Source organism: Choloepus didactylus, chromosome 10 (assembly GCF_015220235.1).
Source record: "Choloepus didactylus isolate mChoDid1 chromosome 10, mChoDid1.pri, whole genome shotgun sequence".
Classification (NCBI taxonomy): domain Eukaryota; kingdom Metazoa; phylum Chordata; class Mammalia; order Pilosa; family Megalonychidae; genus Choloepus; species Choloepus didactylus.
Window position 1 is genome coordinate 8,352,129 of NC_051316.1, and position 21,553 is coordinate 8,373,681.

Sequence of the window (21,553 nt, forward strand, 5' to 3'; positions counted from 1 at the left end):
AGATCCACATGTGATATGAATTATATCAAGTAGGGGACTGAAAAACACTGTACACCATAGCATAATTAAGATATGAAACTCCATGATTTTCATGTTATCTGTAAGATATCTGTACTCATATTTTCATTACTAGAAACAACATCCATTACCTTCTTGCATTTGAGTCTGGGAGATGACAGTCCTCCCTCTGTTTCTCTGATTGCATACTACATGTTTCTGTTGGTTGGGCTGTGGGGTTGCTTCCAACTGATGTTTTCAGTACACATGACAGTTGAGTCTGTAAATAGTGAACAAGTCTTGAGCCTGGATTCTTTCTCCCTCCTCATCATCGCCTGCTTAGTGCTTGGACAGTCTGTGAGTGAAAAGCCACAGAAGAGAGTTGATGACCAAGATATTGATAACACAACCACAGGTGAGTAGTAAATGTGTTTCCACTGAATTTACACCCCTATTTCCAGAATATTCAACTTTCTTGTATTGGCCTGGTTATTCTAAATGCATACAGGAGACATTCAGGGATCTGAGATTCACTTAAGTTTCTACTTGGCTCTTGATGATTATGGTGCTTTAGGACTAAGGAATAATCTTTTCACAACTTATGCTAATTAATTCCAGCCTCCATTAATGCTATGTAAGATGTGATGTTTTATTTTTCCCATGCAGGTCATGGTCTTAGTTGGGGAAGTAATCCATTCATTTCACATGTTTTTGATTGTAATGTTTTTAGGATTAGGATGAATAACTAGAGATAGAGATGAATAGGCACAGAAATCAAGTAGTGACACAGACAGTTCATCAGGAGAGTAGAATCACCTGATATGAGGCATACACTCTTCAGGAGAATACAAGAAAGAGACCGTGAAAGACAATGAGAAGTAATTCATTTTGTTCTTAGTGTCTTGACAGAATATATTAGTATATTTTGAAAAGATGCTTGAAATTCTCATTACCTTCTTGACACCAACCATCTCTGATCTGTTTGTAAATGAACTTTGTTCAAATTTGATGAAAGAAGCACTGAATAGAAAGTATTTTTCCTTGATTTAGGCTGTGAATACAGAAGGAATATAGTAATTGGAGTAAAATTTTAGGCCCTCTGAATATTTTTGAAGAGCTGAAGAGACCAGAACCAATAAAGAATTAATTTTATTCTTCAACAGGGAATCAACCTGAAGATATAAGAGAGACAATGTAAACTGGGGCTGGGGTTCCAGGTGAAAATTGAGTATGGAGGCATGCTATCACAGAAAGAATAAACTTATGACCTCATATCACTATAGAAGTCTCAGGGGCCTCTGGCTTGTGCTAGTGAACTGTCTACACTTTTATTTTCTTATGTGCACCAGAGTTTTGTAAAGTTGACAGAGAAATAGTCTATTGATTCCAAGTTGTCTGTGAAGCCTGTTCAGTTCTGCAGAAGGCTGTTCATTGCTTCAATTTTTTTCTGCTATTTTTATGTATAGTAGACCTGTCACTTATACTTAATAATTGTTGATTAGATCAGAAGCACTTTATCCATTAGCTCACTGGATATTTTAAAACCATGATTTTTTAAATCATTTCATACATGTAGAAACAGAAGTAATTGAAGGGAATAATTGAACCATAGTCATGGTTTTAAAGTGGCAGATCATGTATTTTTTTGCCTTGTGAATCTGTAGGTTTACCTGGAATTGGTGGAGAAAAGAGTTTTAGCTAAGAATACTCAGGAGCAAATTTTATAATCACCATCTGGAAGTCATAATTACCAGTTTCTTGGGAAATTTTCAGATATCACACCACAACTCATGTGATATTGCCTTATAATGGATTTTTATGTATGCTGAGTGTGCATGTCTCTGTAAATGTATTTGAAAGAGGAATGAAGCATCAGCACTGAGAATGATCTGACTGGAAATCAAAACAGAGTTTGAGCTTCCAATAGACAAAGCCCCTACCTTCCTAAATTTTCCTCTTAATTTTCATACCCTGGTAATTGGTAAGAATGATCCTGTCTGAAGTAGAATATCTGAAAACTGTACCACACAAGATGAGTGCCATTATCATATACTGTTATAATATATGAACATAGTGATGATGAATGGAAGATAGACAAACAGATATCATGGGAGTAATTTCAGCTGGTTCACAAAATTTCCTTTTAAAATGGCAATGTTCTCTTAACTTGAAATGGAATTTAAATTAATTTAAATCTTAAAAGAAAAAGAAATTTGTCAATCTTGGAGTATTGAGGATACCTGGGGAAGAAAAATTCTCACACTCCTAAGTCAGGGAGTGGATCATTTCCTACATTAAAAAATGTGTGCCACATGGCTTTTGTCACCCTGATATCTCAAGTGAAGGGGAGGTGGAAGATCATTGCATATGTGAGAAGGGCCCAATTTTCAACATGACTTAGGCAGGGTGCGTGTACATTAATTCATGTATTCACATGGCACTGATCTTTGGTGATGCATTTTGTATGAGTTCCCTCCAAATCCTCACTCTTTGTCTGGATTAAATGGTACTAATATACAAAAGCCTGGGAGAAAGAAAGTGATCCCTAGGGAGAATGTCCATGTCATAAATTAAACTTTCTTGAGGGCTGGCTAGTGAAAGGGCAGGAGATGCCAGATAGGTTCTTGACCCTCCCCAGAAAAATTACTTTTCCTTTCCTGCCCCCAAAACTCATTATAAACCTGAAGTCCTAGAAGTGATAATAGGTTGAGGTATGGAATTTAAGGGGGAAACAAAGCAACTTAGGTTTGTTGTAACACAACTGTTTTTGCTTGCATATTTGCATAAGCAGTGAGGGGGTCCATAGCATCTATCTGATTCTTCAGGGAAAATATGACTCACAAATATTTAGGAATCAATGGCAGAAATATCCCAAATAGATGTCTTCAATGTAAATGTTATTACTCTATACATTAAAAACTTGAATTAATTGAAAAATATTTAAAATATTATTTCCAAATTGAATATATCAGTAAATATTTCAAAATTGGAAAAAATAGCAAAGAAAGAAGAATGGCTTTTATTTCTTTTTCTTGCCTATTTGCATGGGGAGAACCTCCAGTACAAAGCTTAACAGAAATGGCTAGAAGGGATATTTTTTTCTTTTGCACATAATCTTAGAGGGAAAGCATCTAGTTTTTCATCCATGTTTAACCAACCTTGTATTTATGGGATAAATTCTGTTTGTCATGACCTATAATTCTTTTTATATGTTGCTAGATTCAGCTTTCTGGCATTTTATTGTAAATTTTTGCATCCATGTTCATAAGAACTACTGGCCTGTAGTTTTCTTTTTCCCTTGATGGTTTTGTCTTTTGTTATCAGGTGTTATTGGCTTCATGAAATGAGTTGAGAAATGCACCCCCCTCTTCTATTTTTTTGGAAGAGTTGTGAGGATTTCATATTATTCTTTAAAAAGTTTGCAGAATTCCTTGATGAAACCATTTGACATGGGCAATTTTTATAGGGTAGTTAATGATTACTAAATCAACCTTTTCACTTGTTATAAATTCATTCAGACCATTTCCTCTTCAATTAGTTTTGGTAGCCTCTGTCTTTATGCAAATTTGTCCATTTCAGCTATGTTCTTCCATTTTTTTGCAATAATGTTTTAAAATTATATAATCTTTTTATTTCTCTAAAGATTAATGTATACTTTTTCATTTCTAATTAAGTGTTCTCTCTTTCAATAATGGTCAGTCTAGCTAAAAGGTTTGCCAGTTTTCTTGATCCTTTCAAATAATCAGCTTTCCATTTCATTGATTTTCTATATTAATTTTCTATTATATATTTAATTAAGTTTTGCTCAAACCATTGTCATCTCCTTCTTTCTGCTTGTATTAGGTTTGCTCTATCATTCCAGCATCTTAAGGTAGAAGATTTGGTTATTTATTTGAGAACATTATTCTATCTTTATATAGGCATATACAGTTATAATTGTCCCTCTAAGGACTGCTTCAGATGCATCCAACACATCTTGTAATATGTGCCTTCATTTTCATACATCTCAAAAGTATTTTCTGCTTTTCCTGACAGGTCACTGTCCTGGGGCTCCAGGGCCTTAGGGCCTATCATCAGCTCAGGCTGCATCCACATAAGCTAGATAGGGGACAGGTTAATAATGATTTCCAATCCATTTATTCACTAGTGGAAACATGAGAGAAAGGCAGAGCCAGTAAGAAGGGAGGGTAGGCAATATAGACAAGGGAAAGGGGCAGAGGAGGGGCAGATCAAGGAGTATAGTTTGAAGAACCAGAGAGGTGTAGAGGTTGCCAAAGCTCCATGTAAACCAGGTGATTCTGACTACAAGGCATTGCTGAGACAGGCCCTCCCTGCTGGGCGCTAGCCCCTGTGGCAGGAAAGTTCGGGAGCATTCCTCAAGGGTCCCTCTCACCCTGTCCCCTTTCAGGAAAACCCAGCTTAAATTCCCTTATCTGGGAATCCAGTCCAGGGACCTCACTCCACAGAAGCAGAGACTAGATAACAGACCATGTTGCCATGGAGACAAGAATGCCCCAATCCAGTGAGGAGGCTCCTTGTTAATTTACATAATCCAGAACCACTTCATGGGCAAACAGAAGTGCTCATTGGCTGGACTCTTGATCCACTCTGTGAGCTGAATTTTAGGACAGCAGACAGAAGTTCAAATTCAAGAAAAGTGCCTGATTCTTCTGATATCCAGAGAAAGGTGTGGGTTGCATAGAATTTGAATGATTAGGGTCCATTTCCAGGACCCTCCTGTACCTGGTTCCTCTCTGGTCCCATCCAGGATTAACTGCCTCCTGTGATTCTCTGTGCCCTGAAATTTTAGCACTGAGATATTGAGGAAAGAAAAGCAGAGAAGTTCATATCATCTGGATCACCAACAGGTCCAACACATCCCAAATCTTTGTGCATCTGTGCAGCAATCAGAAAATGGAGTGTTTTTGCTCATGTTAGGGAAAAAGCTCTAAACTGCTTATTGTCACTTATTCCTCTCCATGCACAGAGTAACCCACACATATAAATAACCTCTGAGGATAATTTATACCACCTGACATCTCATTTTCCTGGTTTAAGCAGTGCAGGTGCCAGCCTGGCCAAGAATGGATAGCCTGTGTATGATAAGGGGAAGGGGGGTAGTAGGGCACATCTGTAACTGCTGAATACAGTGGTTTTACTTGTAACTGTAAAGGTTATTTTAGCTTATTAGCATTCCTTTACTTGTTATCTTATCTTAACTAAGTGAGCTAAAACACTGTTGTAACCATATGCCCTCATTTACAGTCCTTTCTTTATCACCACTTTCTGTTACCCTAGCTGGCTTTTGCTGGTTTTCAAGGGCTTCTTGGGCCCACACTTACATACTGATCAATATGTGCCATCTTAAATAATGTCACTCTATCCACCTTCCTTTCTTTGAATTCCAGGTAAAGCCTAAGATCTTTAGACTCAGGAAGGCAGATTTGAGTGGGGGTCTCCTGTCTCCATGCTGTTTGACCTCACTAAATCTGTTTTCTCAAAATCCCAATGTCCTGGCATTGACTTCTGTTTGTGTCAGGCTGCAATCCCTTGCTCATTAACAAACCTAAGTGCAGAACAAGGTAAACCTTGAGAGCATAGGAGAATGGGAGGGGGCATCTCTTGTGCCTTCTGGCCTTAGATTTGTGGGGAGAGGTGACTGCTGTGACATGAGGAATACCCAAACCCCATCTTCCACATGCCTTTAATCACTGAGAACCAGAGATTCTGATCATCTTGCTTTCTTAATTTTTCATCATTTTACTGCCTCCAATGTGGTATAGAGATGTGTCATTTATTGTTCCCCTCATATCCTATAAAGGAACAATAATTTTATCAATTCACATAGATCCAAGTTCACAGATAATATGATTCAACATTGTTAACATTTCAATTAAAAATGATACAGTTAAATCATCTCAAAATTCTCATCAGCTTTTTTGAGGAATAACAAAACCTTGTTCTGAAATTTATTCGCAAGAGAGAAGCCCAAAACCAGTGGCAATGAAATACAAACTCTGGCTGCCAAATGGAAACTTTTTTCCTCTGGGGCAGTATGGATCCTTGTGTTCAGTATCTGGCAGGCAAGAAGAGGAGGCAGAATTTAGCTAGATTAATTGACCCTGATCATCAGGATCAGGAGGAAGGAAGAGTGTTTTTCAACAATAGAGGGTAGGATGAGTATGTTGGCAACCACATGATTTATTTGGATACCTTTTGATACTCCCTCCTCAATTATGTTAATAAATGGACAAGGACAATACCTTCCTGTGAAGGGCATGGTAACCATATTGGATGCCTCAGAACTCATAGTTTGGAAATAAAAGAAGGTAGGAGTAAGTACCACTGGAGTGACCATTCTGCCTTTACTGATGGAGATGGGAGACCATCATAATTGGTCTTTATCTTGCACACCACTCTTTTACAAAGTTCATTTCTGCCCCACATCAGGATCTCTGAAGTACTTGAAACAAATGCAGACTTCTAGTATCCAACCAAAGCAGAAAGGATGTATCACTTGGTGAGTATTCTCATTTCTGCATTCTCTAGGTGATTCCTAAAATGTGAGAATTGTGGCTGGTGTTAGAAGCCACAGAGGTTGGGTACTACTAATGGGTCAATCTCTCCATTGTGTTGTGGCTTCTTTAGTTTTAATTGTATCTCACATGTGTATCATGGAATTATCATCACATTTTAATTGCCAGACAACATCTTCTAAGTCAGTAACTCCTATCATCTCCATTTTCTGGCTCATCCTGAGTGATGCACACTCCATAGCCATTAAGAGTTCAGATTCTGGAATCAGAATCTGGATCCACATCCTATAGCTGTATCTCACTAGACAGGAGAATTTGTACAAATTATTTGGCTTCAACATCCTCCCCATAATACAGAATTCCCAAGCAAATGCAGCCACTTCTCTGAGTGGAAATCCAGTGAACCAATTAAACCCAGTGCTCAGTTTGTAGGTATTGAGACTCCACCTTCAGCCACTGTGGCCAGATAGAAGGAAAGAGGGAGCATATTTGAGGGCCTTAGCAAAGGATCCTACTACTTTACAAATACAATGATACAGAGACAAGGCCTAAGGAAAAAAATGGGACTACTTCATGCAGAGGTCTGATTTCAGCTCCTAATACATAGAAGGATATCCTGAGAAATGATACCTGCAAGTGGAAACTGGCCCCCAATTTGTGTTCTTGCCAAGTCAGCTCAGCTCAGCCCATTTTCTCACTGAGAAACTGAGCTCCTTTTGAGTTCCTATTCCCCTGAAATCTGAAGAGTAAGTTAAAAGAAAAAGGGGCTTGATGCCAGATCTTTCTGAAGGGAAAATGGGCTTCCTCTGACTCTTGGTGCCCCCTATACCTTAGCAATGGCTCATTAGTGAAGCATGAAAGAGGAGGTGTCTTTGGAAGAGAAGGGACCACATTGTGGCAGTATACCTTGGGTGCAGTGAGTTTGTCAGTCATGAAGCTATGTTTACAGTTTAGCCAAACTGCTCTTACTCAGATTATGTGTTTATGGGGAACTTGGTCATAGTGATAGGCATGAATGCTTTCTAGAAGCCACCTCTTGGTTGTGAATATTTAAGAGTCTAAACATTCTCCTTTGACCAGTGTCTTGGTTGAAGTAAAGTATGTTTCACCTCAGAAATATTGGAGCATCTGATGGAAGGGATTGGGGGTTGTTTGAATGTTAATCAGTTCCAAATCCCCTTGTGCAGTTTTTTGGCTGATATCAGAAGCTACCAGGATGCAGGCCTGGATTTTCCCCATCTAGGTTTCTAGCAGGATTGATTGCTGGTTGGGAGGTAGGATGCCTCCATCTAAGGAATAGATTGAAGAGAAAGAGCATACTTCCTTGTGCAGATTGAGATGTTTGGGATGTGAAATATCCAACAGACACTCTTTCCCTTCTTCCCCTACCCAGACTCTCATACTGACATCTCATGGACCCTGGGCCACACCAGTGCTTAGGCATTGGGGTGTCCTTCCCAAATCCATCATTCTGACCAAATAACATGCATAGCAGCTGGGCAAAGAACAAGAACTCTTTGAGTGTTTGGCAAAGGATTTTAATGGGGCCAGGAGGATGGCAGGGGCTAGGGGAAGGAGAGCTGTGGTATTCTCACCATATTGAGCTGTTGACCCAGAACCAATTCCTGGAGAAAGCAGGGGCATCCAGACTATGCCAGAAGGGAAAGTGGTGGATGGGCTGAATGAGGGAGGACAGACATATCTGCTCAATGGCCTTGGACTTGGGAACTTTTCAGAAATCTTCATTTCTCTTTTCATTTATCTGCATGTTCCTCACTCTGTCAGTCACATTCTAATTTTCCTCTGTTCTTCTCTAGCCCTCCATTTTTCCTACCTTATGCATTTTGTAAACGAAGCAACACTTTTTGAGGGAAACATAGGTCGTAAGGATGCTTGCAGAGTTAGGACAACAGACTGTAGTGATTTCCTGGGGTTGGAAAAAGGGATTGAGGTCACATAAGCATTTAGCTGAAGAAGCTCTCATCATTTATCTCCCTTTCCACCCTGCAATGAGCAAAACTAAAACATCAAAATAGAATTCTCAGAGGAGGCGTTGTTCAATCTTCTCACCATCCCCAAACATTCCAGAGGAAGGGTTTATACAGTACCTGAGTAATAAATAAGAAAAGAAACTAAACTGGAGGTACAACAAAGGTTAAAGTTTTGTCTGCCAAACAGTATAATTTAAAACTGGACAAAGAGACACTTGGAATAATGAAAATTTAATTTTTCTGAAATCCTTAGATGGGAATTTTATGAGAATCCAAAAGCTGTCAGGGACACCAGAGTCAGTTGTTGTGGGTAGGAGAACCATACTCCCCCTCAAAAGACGAAAGAACCTGGGATCACATACTGATTACTGCTCAATATTTTGCCCTTAGCTCAATGCAAGACACTCAATAAAAACTTATGGAATGATTGAAATTTTGAATAAGTTAAAGGACTGTGAATCTAAAGATAAGACAGACAAGAGCCAAAATCTGATATTTGGTTCAGCAAAGGTATGAAGGAAATCTGGTTTCTGGCTGATCCCATGTGAAGCAGAGCTTGTGACAGGAAGGTATGCAGACCTGTGGTAGAACCCCCAATGGTCTCTGCCACCTGGAATTCATACTTAATGTAATCACTTCCCCTTGATTGAGAGCTGGACCTAGGTGAATAGAAGAGAATACTGCAAAAGGGATGGGCAATCACTTCCTAACCTGGGATTCCAAAGACTATGAATTCCAATTTCCTAGCAGTCCCTAGCACCTTCTCAATTTGTAAGCTTGAATAATACAAACTTCCATGTAGAGTGCCAAGGTGGAAAGGAAATGAGAACAACTTCCAGCCAACTTCCATGGACTAAGGTTCTGAGATCAACAGTTAGTTTAAGAGGAAGTAAGTGCTGCCAAACATCAGATGAATGAGCTTGGAAATGGATCCTCACTAAGCCAAGCCTTCAGATAAGACCACAGTTCCTTTGTGAAAGTTTAGCTCTCTGCTAACATCCTACACTTTTTTTCCAAATGCTAACACACTGTGTAATTAAATGATTGTTTGGATATTTAGATATTAAGTCAGGAAGGGAATCACATGTATTTTTCCAACAATTGCATACCCAGCCACTAGGAAAATGCCTATCAGTACTTCAGTGCTCAAAAGCATCTGAGAAATAATTTTAAACATTCCAATTGTATGTAAAGGCATATTTACTTTTATATATGAAGACATAGGAAAATATAAGAGAATGTTAAAATTGAGCTTCATTAGTGAATATGCTGATGAAATAATACAGAATACAATTTCTCTAAAATTCAGAAAACTTTTAAAAAGTTAAAAGAAAATATTTCCTTTGGAAACAAATGTCTCTACCCAAAATTTCAATATGTTGCTTGGTTTCTCTTTACAAATTATTTTGACTTCTCTCAGCTGTCCCATGACTTTCAAACTTTTAATTTTATTTTAAAAATAGTTAAGGGGGATGGGGCAAGATAGCAGTTTGGTGAGGTGTATGTTTTATTTACTTCTCCAGGGAAGTAGGTAGAAAGCCAGGAACTGCATGGACTGGACACTGCAGAGCAATTTGACTTTGGGCATACTTCATACAACACTCATGAAAATGTGGAACTGCTGAGATCAGCAAAATCTGTAAGTTTTTGTGGCCAGGGGACCCGCACCCCTCCCTGCCAGTCTCAGTCCTGTGGGAGGAGGGGCCATCAGTTCTCGGAAGCAGAAGGGAGAACTGCAGTAGTGGCTTTTATCAGAAACTCATTCTAGTGATCCAAACTCCAACCATAGATAGACTGAGACCAGATGCCAGAGAATCTGAGAGCAGCCAGCCCAGCAGAGAGGAGATAGACATGGCAAAAAACAGCAAGAAAAACTCAAAAATAAAAGCAGAGGCTTTTTGGAGTTCTGGTGAACATAGAAAGGGGAAGGGCAGAGCTAAGGCCCTGAGGCTCATTTGCAAATCCTGAAGAAAAATTGATCTCTCTGCCCCCTGGATCTTTCCTTAATAGCCCTAATTGCTTTGTCTCTTAGCATTTCAATAACCCATTAGATTTGCCAGGAGGGCCCTTTTTTTTAAATCATTTTTTCTTTTTCTAAAACAATTACTCTAAGAAGCCCAATAGGGAAAGCCTCAAAGACTTGCAGTTTGGGCAGATCAAGACAAAAGCAGAACTAAGAGAGCTCTGAGACAAAAGGCAATAATCCAGTGGCTGAGAAAATTCACTAAACACCACAATTTCCCTAAGGAAAGTGGGGCATCCACTCACAGCCATCATCCTGGTGGACAGGAAACACTCCTGTGCATCACTGGCCCCATAGCCCAGAGCTGCCCCAGACAACCGAGGGTGATGGAAGTGCTTCCAATAACATGCATACACCACAAAATTGGGCATGGACATTAGCCTTCTATGCACCCTCAGCTGGTTGTCCCAGAGTTGGGAAGGTGGAGCAGTGTGAATTAACAAGCTCCATTCAGACATAATTTCAGCAGTCTGGGAGACTCCCTACACAGACTGGCAGCTCAGAACCACCCTGGGGGGATGGCACTCACCTGTGACATAGCACAGTCATCCCTCAACAGAGGACCAGGGGGTGCAAGTCCTGGAAGAGGGACCCACTAGCAAGTCTCAGGGACCACACACCAATACCAAGGACTTGTGGGTCAGTGGCAGAGACAAACTGTGGCAGGACTGAACTGAAGGATTAGACCATTGCAACGGCTTTCAAACTCCAGGAACACAAGGGAGATTTGATTGTTATAGCCACCCTGCCTCCCTGACAGCCCAGACACATGCCCCTTATACAGGGTGGGCAACACCAACTAAACACGCAAGCTTGGTACACCAATTGGACCCCACAAGACTTACTCCCCCACTCACCACAGAGGCAAAGCAGGGGAGAACTGGCTTGAGGGGAACAGGTGGGTCATGGACACCACCTGCTGGTTAGAGGAAGTGTACTCCATGAAGCTGTAGATCTGACAAATTAGAGATAAGGATTTCAATTGGTCTACAAATCCTAAAAGAGCCCTATCAAGTTAAGCAAATGCCAAGGGGCCAAAAAAAAACAGAAAATTTTAAAGCCTATGAAAAAACCAGATGTTATGGATAACCCAAGCCCAAGCACCCAAATCATAAGATTAGAAGAGACACATTACCTGGAGCAATTAATCAAAGAACTAAAGGTGAATGACAAGACCATGGCACAGGATATAAAGGACATCAAGAAGAGCATTGCACAGGATATAAAGGACATCAAGAGGACCCTAGAAGAGCATAAAGAAGACATTGCAAGACTAAATAAAAAACTAAATGATCTTATGGAAATTAAAGAAACTGTTGACCAAATTATAAAGATTCTGGATACTCACAGTACAAGACTAGAGGAAGTTGAACAACAAATCAGTGACCTAGAAGATGACAGAATGGAAAATGAAAGCTCAAAAGATAGAATGGGGAAAAAAATCAAAAAAATCAAAATGGACCTCAGGGATATGATAGATAATATAAAATGTCCAAATATAAGACTCATTGGTGTTCCAGAAGGAGAAAAAAAGGGTAAAGATCTAGGAAGAGTATTCAAAGAAATTGTTGGGGAAAATTTCCCAAATGTTCTAAACACCATAAATACACAAATCATAAATGCCCAGTGAACTCCAAATAGAATAAATCCAAATAAACCCACTCCGAGACATATTCTGATCACAGTGTCAAATATAGAAGAGAAGGAGCAAGTTCTGAAAGCAGGAAGAGAAAAGAAATTCACTACATACAAAGGAAACAGCATAAGACTAAGTAGTGACTACTCAGCAGCCACCATGGAGTCAAGAAGGCAGTGGCATGACATATTTAAAATTCTGAGTGAGAAAAATTTCCAATCAAGAATACTTTATCCACAAAACCTCTCCTTCAAATTTGAGGGAGAGCTTAAATTTTTCACAGACAAACAAATGCTGAGAGAATTTGCTAACAAGAGACCTGCGCTACTTGAGATACTAAAGGGAGCCCTACCAACAGAGAAACAAAGAAAGGAGAGAGAGACATGGAGAAAGGTTCAGTACTAAAGAGATTCAGTATGGGTACATTAAAGGATATTAATAGAGGGGAAAATATATATGACAAAAATAAACTAAAGGATAAGATGGCTGATTCAAGAAATGCCTTATGGTTATAATGTTGAATGTAAATGGATTAAATTCACCAATTAAAAGATATAGATTGACAGAATGGATCAAAAAAATGAACCATCAATATGCTGCATACAAGAGATGCATCTTAGACACAGGGACACAAAGAAATTGGAAGTGAAAGGATAGAAAAAAATATTTCATGCAAGCTACAGCCAAAAGAAAACAGGTTTAGCAATATTAATCTCAGATAAAATAGACTTTAAACGCAGGGATGTTTTGAGAGACAAAAAAGGTCACTACATACTAATAAAAGGGGCAATTCAACAAGAAGAAATAACAGTCATAAATGTGTATGCACCCAATCAAGGTGCCACAAAATACATGAGAGAAACACTGGCAAAACTAAAGGAAGCAATTGTTTCCACAATAATTGTGGGAGACTTCAACACATCACTCTCTCCTATAGATAGATCAACCAGACAGAAGACCAATAAGGAAATTGAAAACCTAAACCATCTGATAAATGAATTGGATTTAACAGACATATATAGAACATTACATCCCAAATCACCAGGATACACATACTTCTCTAGTGCTCACAGAACTTTCTCCAGATTAGATCATATGCTGGGACATAAAACAAGGCCCAATAAATTTAAAAAGATTGAAATTATTCAAAGCACATTCTCTGATGACAATGGAATACAATTAGAAGTCAATAACCCTAAGAGACTTAGAAAATTCACAATTACCTGGAGGTTAAACAACACACTCCTAAACAATCAGTGGGTTAAAGAAGAAGTAGCAAGAGAAAGTGCTAAATATATAGAGATGAATGAAAATGAGAACACAACATACTAAAACCTATGGGATGCAGCAAAGTGGTACTGAAGTGGAAATTTATAGCACTAAATGCATATATTAAAAAGGAAGAAAGAGCCCAAATCAAAGAACTAATGGATCAACTGAAGAAGCTAGAAAATGAATAGCAAACCAATCCTAAACCAAGTAGAAGAAAAGAAATAACAAGGATTAAAGCAGAAATAAATGACATAGAGAACAAAAAAACAATAGAGAGGATAAATAACACCAGAAGTTGGTTCTTTGAGAAGATCAACAAGATTGACAAGCCCCTAGCTAGACTGACAAAATCAAAAGGAGGGAAGACACATATAAACAATGTAATGAATGAGAAAGGTGACATTACTGCAGATCCTGAGGAAAATAAAAAATTAGGATATTATGAACAACTGTGTGCCAACAAACTGGATAATGTAGAGGAAATGGACAATTTCCTGGAAACATGAACAACCTAGACTGACCAGAGAAGAAACAGAAGACCTCAACCAACCAATCACAAGCAAAGAGATCCAATAAGTCATCAAAAAGCTTCCCACAAATAAATGCCCAGGGCCACATAACTTCACAGGGGAATTCTACCAAACTTTCCTAAAAGAACTGACACCAATCTTACTTAAACTCTTGCAAAACATCGAAGAAAATAGAACACTACCTAACTCATTTTATGAAGCTAACATCAATGTCATACCAAAACCAGGCAAAGATGTTACAAAAAAGGAAAACTACTTGCCAATCTCCCTAATGAATATAGATGCAAAAATTCTCAACAAAATACTTGCAAATTGAATCCAAAGACACATTAAAAAAATCATACACCATGACCAAGTGGGGTTCATTCCAGGCATGCAATGATGGTTCAACATAAAAAAATCAATCAATGTATTACAACACATTAACAAATCAAAAGGGAAAAATCAAATGATCATCACAATAGATGCTGAAAAAGCATTCAACAAAATCCAACATCCCTTTTTGATAAAAACACTTCAAAAGGTAGGAATTGAAGGAAACTTCCTCAATATGTTAAACAGAATATATGAAAAACCCACAGCCAGCATAGTAGTCAATGGTGAGAGACTGAAAGCCTTCCCTCTAAGATCAGGAACAAGACAAGGATGCCCGCTGTCACCACTGTTATTCAACATTGTGCTGGAAGTGCTAGCCAGGGCAATCCAGCAAGACAAAGACTTAAAAGGCATCCAAATTGGAAAGGAAGAAGTAAAACTGTCATTGTTTGCAGATGATATGGTCTTATATCTGGAAAACCCTGAGAAATTGACGATACAGCTACTAGAGCTAACAAACAAATTCAGCAAAGTTGCGGGATACAAGATTAATGCACATAAGTCAGTAATGTTTCTATATGCTAGAAATGAACAAACTGAACACTCAAGAAAAAGGTACCATTTTCAATAGCTACTAAAAAATCAAGTACCTAGGAATAAACTTAACCAAAATTGTAAAAGACCTATACAAAGAAAACTACGTAACTCTATTAAAAGAAATAGAAGGGACCTTAAAAGATTGAAAAATATTCCATGTTCATGGATAGGAAGGCTAAATGTCATCAAGATGTCAATTCTACCCAAACTCTTCTATGGATTCAATGCAATCCCAATCAAAATTCCAACAACCTACTTTGCAGACTTGGAAAAGCTAGTTATCAAATTTATTTGGAAAGGGAAGATGCCTTGAATTGCTAAAGACATTCTGAAAAAGAAAAACGAAGTGGGAGAACTTACACTCCCTGACTTTGAAACTTATTATAAAGCCACAGTTGTCAAAACAGCATGGTACTGGCACAAAGATAGACATATTGATCAATGGAGTCAAATTGACAATTCAGAGATACATTCCCAGATCTGTGGCTGACTGATCTTTGATATGGCCCTCAAAGCCACTGAACTGGGAAATAACAGTCTTTTCAACAAATAGGGCTGGGAGAGTTGGATATCCATATCCAAAAGAATGAAAGAGGACCCCTACCTCACACCCTACACAAAAATTAACTCAAAATGGACCAAAGATCTCAATAGAAAAGAAAGTACCATAAAACTCCTAGAAGATAATGTAGGAAAACATCTTCAAGACCTTGTATTAGGCGGCCACTTCCTAGACTTTACACCCAAAGAACAAACAACAAAAGGAAAAATAGATAAATGGGAACTCCTCAAGCTTAGAAGTTTCTGCACCTCAAAGGAATTTCTCAAAAAGGTAAAGAGGCAGCCAACTCAATGGGAAAAAATTTTTGGAAACCATGTATCTGACAAAAGACTGATATCTTGCATATATAAAGAAATCCTACAACTCAATGACAATAGTACAGGCAGCCCAATTGTAAAATGGGTGAAAGATATGAAAAGACAGTTCTCTGAAGAGGAAATACAAATGGCCAAGAAACACATGAAAAAATGTTCAGCTTCACTAGCTATTCGAGAGATGCAAATTCATACCACATGAGATTTCATCTCACACCAATTAGAATGGCTGCCATTAAACAAACAGGAAACTACAAATGCTGGAGAGGATGTGTTGAAATTAGAACTCTTATTCATTGTTGGTGGGATTGTATAATGGTTCAGCCACTTTGGAATTCAGTCTGGCCATTCCTTAGAAAACTTGATATAGAGATACCCTTCGATCCAGCAATTGCACTTCTTGGTATATACCCAGAAGATTGGAAAGCAGTGACACGAACAGATATCTGCATGCCAATGTTCATAGCAGCATTATTCACAATTGCCAAGAGATGGAAACAACCCAAATGTCCTTCAACAGATGAGTGGATAAATAAAATGTGATATATACACATGATGGAATACTACACAGCAGTAAGAAGGAACGATCTCGTGAAACATGTGACAACATGGATGAACCTTGAAGACATAATGCTGAGCAAAATAAGCCAGGCACGAAAAGAGAAATATTATATGCTACCACTAACGTGAACTTTGAAAAATGTAAAACAAATGGTTTTTACTGTAGAATGTAGGGGAACTAGCAATAGAGAGCAATTAAGGAAGGGGGAACAATAATCCAAGAAGAACATATAAGCTATCATGGGTAAATTTAATGTTCTGGGAATGTCCAGGAATAACTATGGTTTGTTAATTTCTGATGGGTATAGTAGGAACAAGTTCACAGAAATGTTGCTGTATTAGGTTACTTTCTCGGGGTAGAGTAGGAACATGTTGGAAGTAAAGTAGTTATCTTAGGTTAGTTGACTTTTTCTTAGCCCCTTGTTATGGTCTCTTTGAAATGTTCTTTTATGGCATTTTTTTTTATTTTTTTATTTTTCATAGAGTTTATTTAGGAAAAAAAACAGTTAAAAAAACACAAGGAAAAAAATATGCAGCGCCCCATTGAGGAGCTGGTGGAGAATGCAGGGGTATCGGCCTGCCCTTCCTCAATGGTTGCTAACATGCCCACAGACATAGGGGACTGGTGGTTTGATGGATTGAGCCCTCTACCACAGGATTTGCCCTTGGGAAGACTGTTGCTGCAAAGAAGAGGCTAGGCTTCCCTATAATTGTGCCTAAGAGCCTCCTCCCAAATGCCTCTTTGTTGCTCAGATGTGGCCCTCTCTCTCTAGCTAAGCCAACTTGAAAGGTGAAATCACTGCCCGCCCCCCTATGTGGGATCAGACACCCAGGGGAGTGAATCTCCCTGGTAATGTGGAATATGACTCCCAAGGAGGAATGTAGGCCCAGCATCGTGGGATAGAGAACATCTTCTTTACCAAAAGGGAGATGTGAAAGGAAATGAAGTAAGCTTCAGTGGCAGAGAGATTCCAAAAGGAGCCTAGAGGTCACTCTGGTGGGCACTCTTATGCACAACATAGACAACCCTTTTTACGTCTAATGAATTGGGATAGCTGGTGGTGGATACTTGAAACTATCAAACTACAACCCAGAACCCATGAATCTTGAAGACAATTGTATAAAAATTTGGCTTATGAGGTGGGACAGTGGGAGTGGGGGTGGCCATGGGGATCACACTCCCCTTTGTCTAGTTTGTGGATGGATGAGTGGAAAGGTGGGGGAAGGAAACAGACAAGGGTGCCCAGTGTTCTTTTTTAGTTTAGTTGCTCTTTTTGACTTTAATTATTATTCTGGTTATTTTTGTGTGTGTGGTAATGAGGGTGTCAGGGATTGATTTTAGTGATGAATGTACAACTGTGTAATGGTACTTTGAACAATCGAATGTACGATTTGTTTTGTATGACTGCATGGTATGTGAATATATCTCAATAAAATGAATATAAAAAAGGAAAAACAATAGTTGAAACACATCATATTCAAAATCATACCAGTAATGAAATGGGACAATGCATACCTTTGAATGCCTAATATTTAAGGCTTGTAGGATTTAACATCACGCAAGTCTGAATTGAAGAGACATATGTTCTAGGATATTTTTCTTCTTTGGCATAAAATATGTGCATACTTGATGCATAAAAACAGCTCTATTAAATACATATTGGCAGCCTATTTGTACTTCTACAAAGCAACATTAATGCTCCCAACCTGAGAGAATGTTAATAGTTTTACAGACTTCGGCAGGACTGATCCTCTTTCTGAAAGTTCTCCACAGTACTGCTCCCCAAAACCAGAACCCACAGAAGAGTGAGTCCTCTGTGGAAAGGCATGAAATTTGCTTTGGTATATTTTAGAAGAATTACAGAATGACAACATATAATCTATTTTCATTATCAGTGTATATATGATTTATACAATTAGAGTGAAAGATTTTCCTTATCATACTTTGATGAGATTTCTCTTCTTTGGCTTTCAAGTTAAACAGAGTGTATCCTTTCATACACAGCTGATGAAGTTATTAACAACATAACAGGCACAGTCAAAACTGATTTTTTCTAGAGCAATAAAAAGAGACATTGAGCTCTGGAATGTGGTGACAGCATCCTCAATAATGACCAGTATCCCCTGGATTTTTCATCTTTTTCAGTTCAGGTGAGTACTGGAGAGAATTTTCCCCAGGAGAAATGGGTCTCCTTCATTTTGTAAATGAATTGTAATAATGAAGATAATTGTGTGATCTTAACTGCAGACATTTAGTGGCATGCTATCTCAGGTTAAGTTTGGTTCCTGTTGAGAAGGAATTCCTCTGGGATGTAATTCATAAATAATGGTCAGAGAGGAACATGCCTTATTTTAAGATTCTGGGTCTATTTTTCTGCAATTAGTCCCATGAAGGTGATGGGAGACAAAGAAATGAACAAGTAAATAATCATATAGTGACAAAATTCAGGCTTTGCTTGAAGATGAAGTAATGTTCTTTTCAAGAGAACTTGGCAAGATGAGGGAAAGGCTAACATGGGTAAGTGTTCAGAAAGGGGAGGAATTCAGAGGGATTGACACTTAAACTTGCAATGACAGAAAATGAATAAGGAGAGGGAATATGTGTGTTTTGGGTTGGAAGGGGACAAAGGATGACAAAGTGCTCGGTGCAGAGAAAATGTTTTCTATTTTCTTCCTGTGGTGCTGAAAGGGGTTTTCAGGAATTAATTCCTGGATGCATAATGGAGCCATTAACTAAGATTTGGAATGAGAGGAGACATAACTTTCACTTGTTTAGTGGAGGGTAATGTCTTCAATTTGAGATATATTTTAATTTAGGGGGAAAGGTAACAGTTGGGGAAAGATAAATAAAAACAAAATCATTTCCCAACACCCCAAACCTCTCTTCAAAGTGAGAAGAGAAAGAAAAACAATCTTAGTATTGAATAAGCATTAAAGGAGAATGTGATACATCACAGGCAATCCACAAAGAGATTCAAAGACTGAAAGATAGCTGATGCTTTTTATGGGACTAAGCAGATACAACTCAGTTCTTACATATTCTCAACTTATTTCTCATACCTTCAGAACCAGAGATAGGTTTACAATTTGGAGCCAGAACCCCAACCCCCAACCCCACCCTTAAATCCCAGATGTTATTCTCATCCCATATCAGAAATTAGGATAAATTTTCTTTGATTATATTTCAAAAACATGGCTTCCTTTCTTGTGTAGAACTTGTATGGAAAAATTTTCAAGAGGCTTATTTAAACTTTTACACACATCACAAAAGTACATGCATTTCAAAAGGACAAATAAAGTGGTATAACTTACAACTATGAATTTTCTAAAGTAAATTCTCAGAGAGCTGGGAAGGAGAAGGCAGTCTCTTCCCTTAAATTCAACAGAAAGTATAAAGGCTTTCTCATTTTAAAATTTGTATTTGTCCTTACGTAACACACAAGTATATAAATGTAAAATCTCAGAAATAAAATCCAGATGATAGTATGTCCACTGTCATTAGGGACAGAAATGAAAGAAATGTCATAAATCTGAAAAATTTGTCAGATCATAGTACAGTGATGGAATGAAGAGAGAAGAGAGTATAGTATTGATCATCAAAATGTTTCAATAATATTACTTGAGGAGCATTTTGATTTCTTTCACTGCTCAAGCAAATACCATGCTCAGTATACTGACACTGAACAGTCTGAACACAATCTCAGTGATTCAGTCATTGGGGGAGGGGGCGCATTTTTTCTACCAAGCAGCGTCAGAAGCTTCCTGAGCTGTGGACCGCCTGCCAGCAGAGGGCGCGCGAAACCGCATTTGCTGACTAACATGGGCCGGAAACGCCTCCTTGTTCATTTTCATGCTGCCGCCTTGGCAGGCGGGGCAAGCACTACACTGGTGTAGAACCCACGGAGGAGGACCCTAGGGCTCTGGGTGTACTCGAGCCACGTCCACGTGAGTAAATAGCTCCCTATCTGAGCTTGACGCTGAGGAGGGAAATTTGTTGCAGTTCTTCCAAGTGTTTGTAGTTTGTTTTTGTTTTTGTTTTTTTCCCTAAATAGCGAGCACGGAACCTTCATTTTCTGCCCTGTTCCCATGTAGTTCATTCTCTACTTCCAGGTAATATTTTAGTGGGAGGTGTTTTACCAAAGTATCTGCTCATTGAGGGCTTTGCCAAGTTGAAATCTGGCATGCTGTGCTACTTTTCAAGGAATCAGAATTGTTATTGGAGACAATCCAGGTAGAGATTCCGAGAGAGGGGGAAAGCATCTACAATACTGAAAGGGATATGCAAAATATTTCAGTCTTCCAGTGGTGCAGTTGTGGGGCAGGCCAGTCCTGGCTGAGCCATATCAGAGCCTGAGGTAAAAAGGTAAATGGTGCTCTTAAAAGTATACGCCTTTATTATGTATTTTATTGGTTCATTTTTTCTGGACCACTTACATAGTTGAAAAAAATGTTGAAGTTTACAAGTATGGGTAATAGAACTCCCTACATTAGTTTTAAATGTTATTTACCCCAAATTCCAACATTTATAATAATTTTACTTTTCCTGGTTTTAATAAAAGCAAACTTTTGAGTAGTTTTTGAAATATACTTTTAAAATTTTTCTTGTTTTCAAATGAAAAAATTGTCACGTGCAATTTCTTAAATTACTTTTAAGTTTAGCTTGCTGAAATATCTTTTGTTTTATTGTGGCTGATACTATATTACTTATGTAGATAGGTTGATCAAAAGAGATGAAACTTGCACAGCATGAGAATGTCATAAATGCCCCTTAATTGTACACTTGAAATGGGTTAGTTGTTTGCTATGTGAATATTACAAGATATGCTACCTCCAAGTTAAGATAAGTTTGCACCAAGTAAAATCATGCATGGACAGAAGTCAGTTTTGATGTTCAAATCAGGATTGTGATTTTCAATAACTAGTATTGCATACTGCTTAAAACTACTTAAGATGAAATTTGTGCAGGACTTAAATTATCAGTTTATTGAGGAGCTGTATAGAGGCTGTTTTTTTTAAATCAGATGTATTCATTGAAAATAAATTTCTCCCACAGAATATTCAAACTCTGACAGCACCTTGTTTAATTTTGTATATTTCCATGGGAAGGTGAAATAAGTAGGTCTACAATTTCATCATTTTGTATATGCCTATTCCTGTAACAATATTTCAGATGATGATGAACCATTTTCACTTTCCTTGCTTTTCTCTTATTTTCTAAT

The 21,553-nt window shown here is 38.3% G+C and overlaps 1 protein-coding gene across 1 annotated transcript in view; it reads left to right on the forward strand.

Annotated features, from left to right (window-relative positions):
* LOC119505210 (zinc finger protein 596-like) overlaps positions 1 to 21,553 on the forward strand; it is a 116,507-nt gene that overhangs the window by 59,609 nt on the left and 35,345 nt on the right. Inside the window, exon 2 of the mRNA XM_037797863.1 lies at positions 18,393 to 18,485. Coding sequence (XP_037653791.1) covers positions 18,393 to 18,485 — 93 coding nt within the window. The remainder of the gene's footprint in view (positions 1 to 18,392; positions 18,486 to 21,553) is intronic.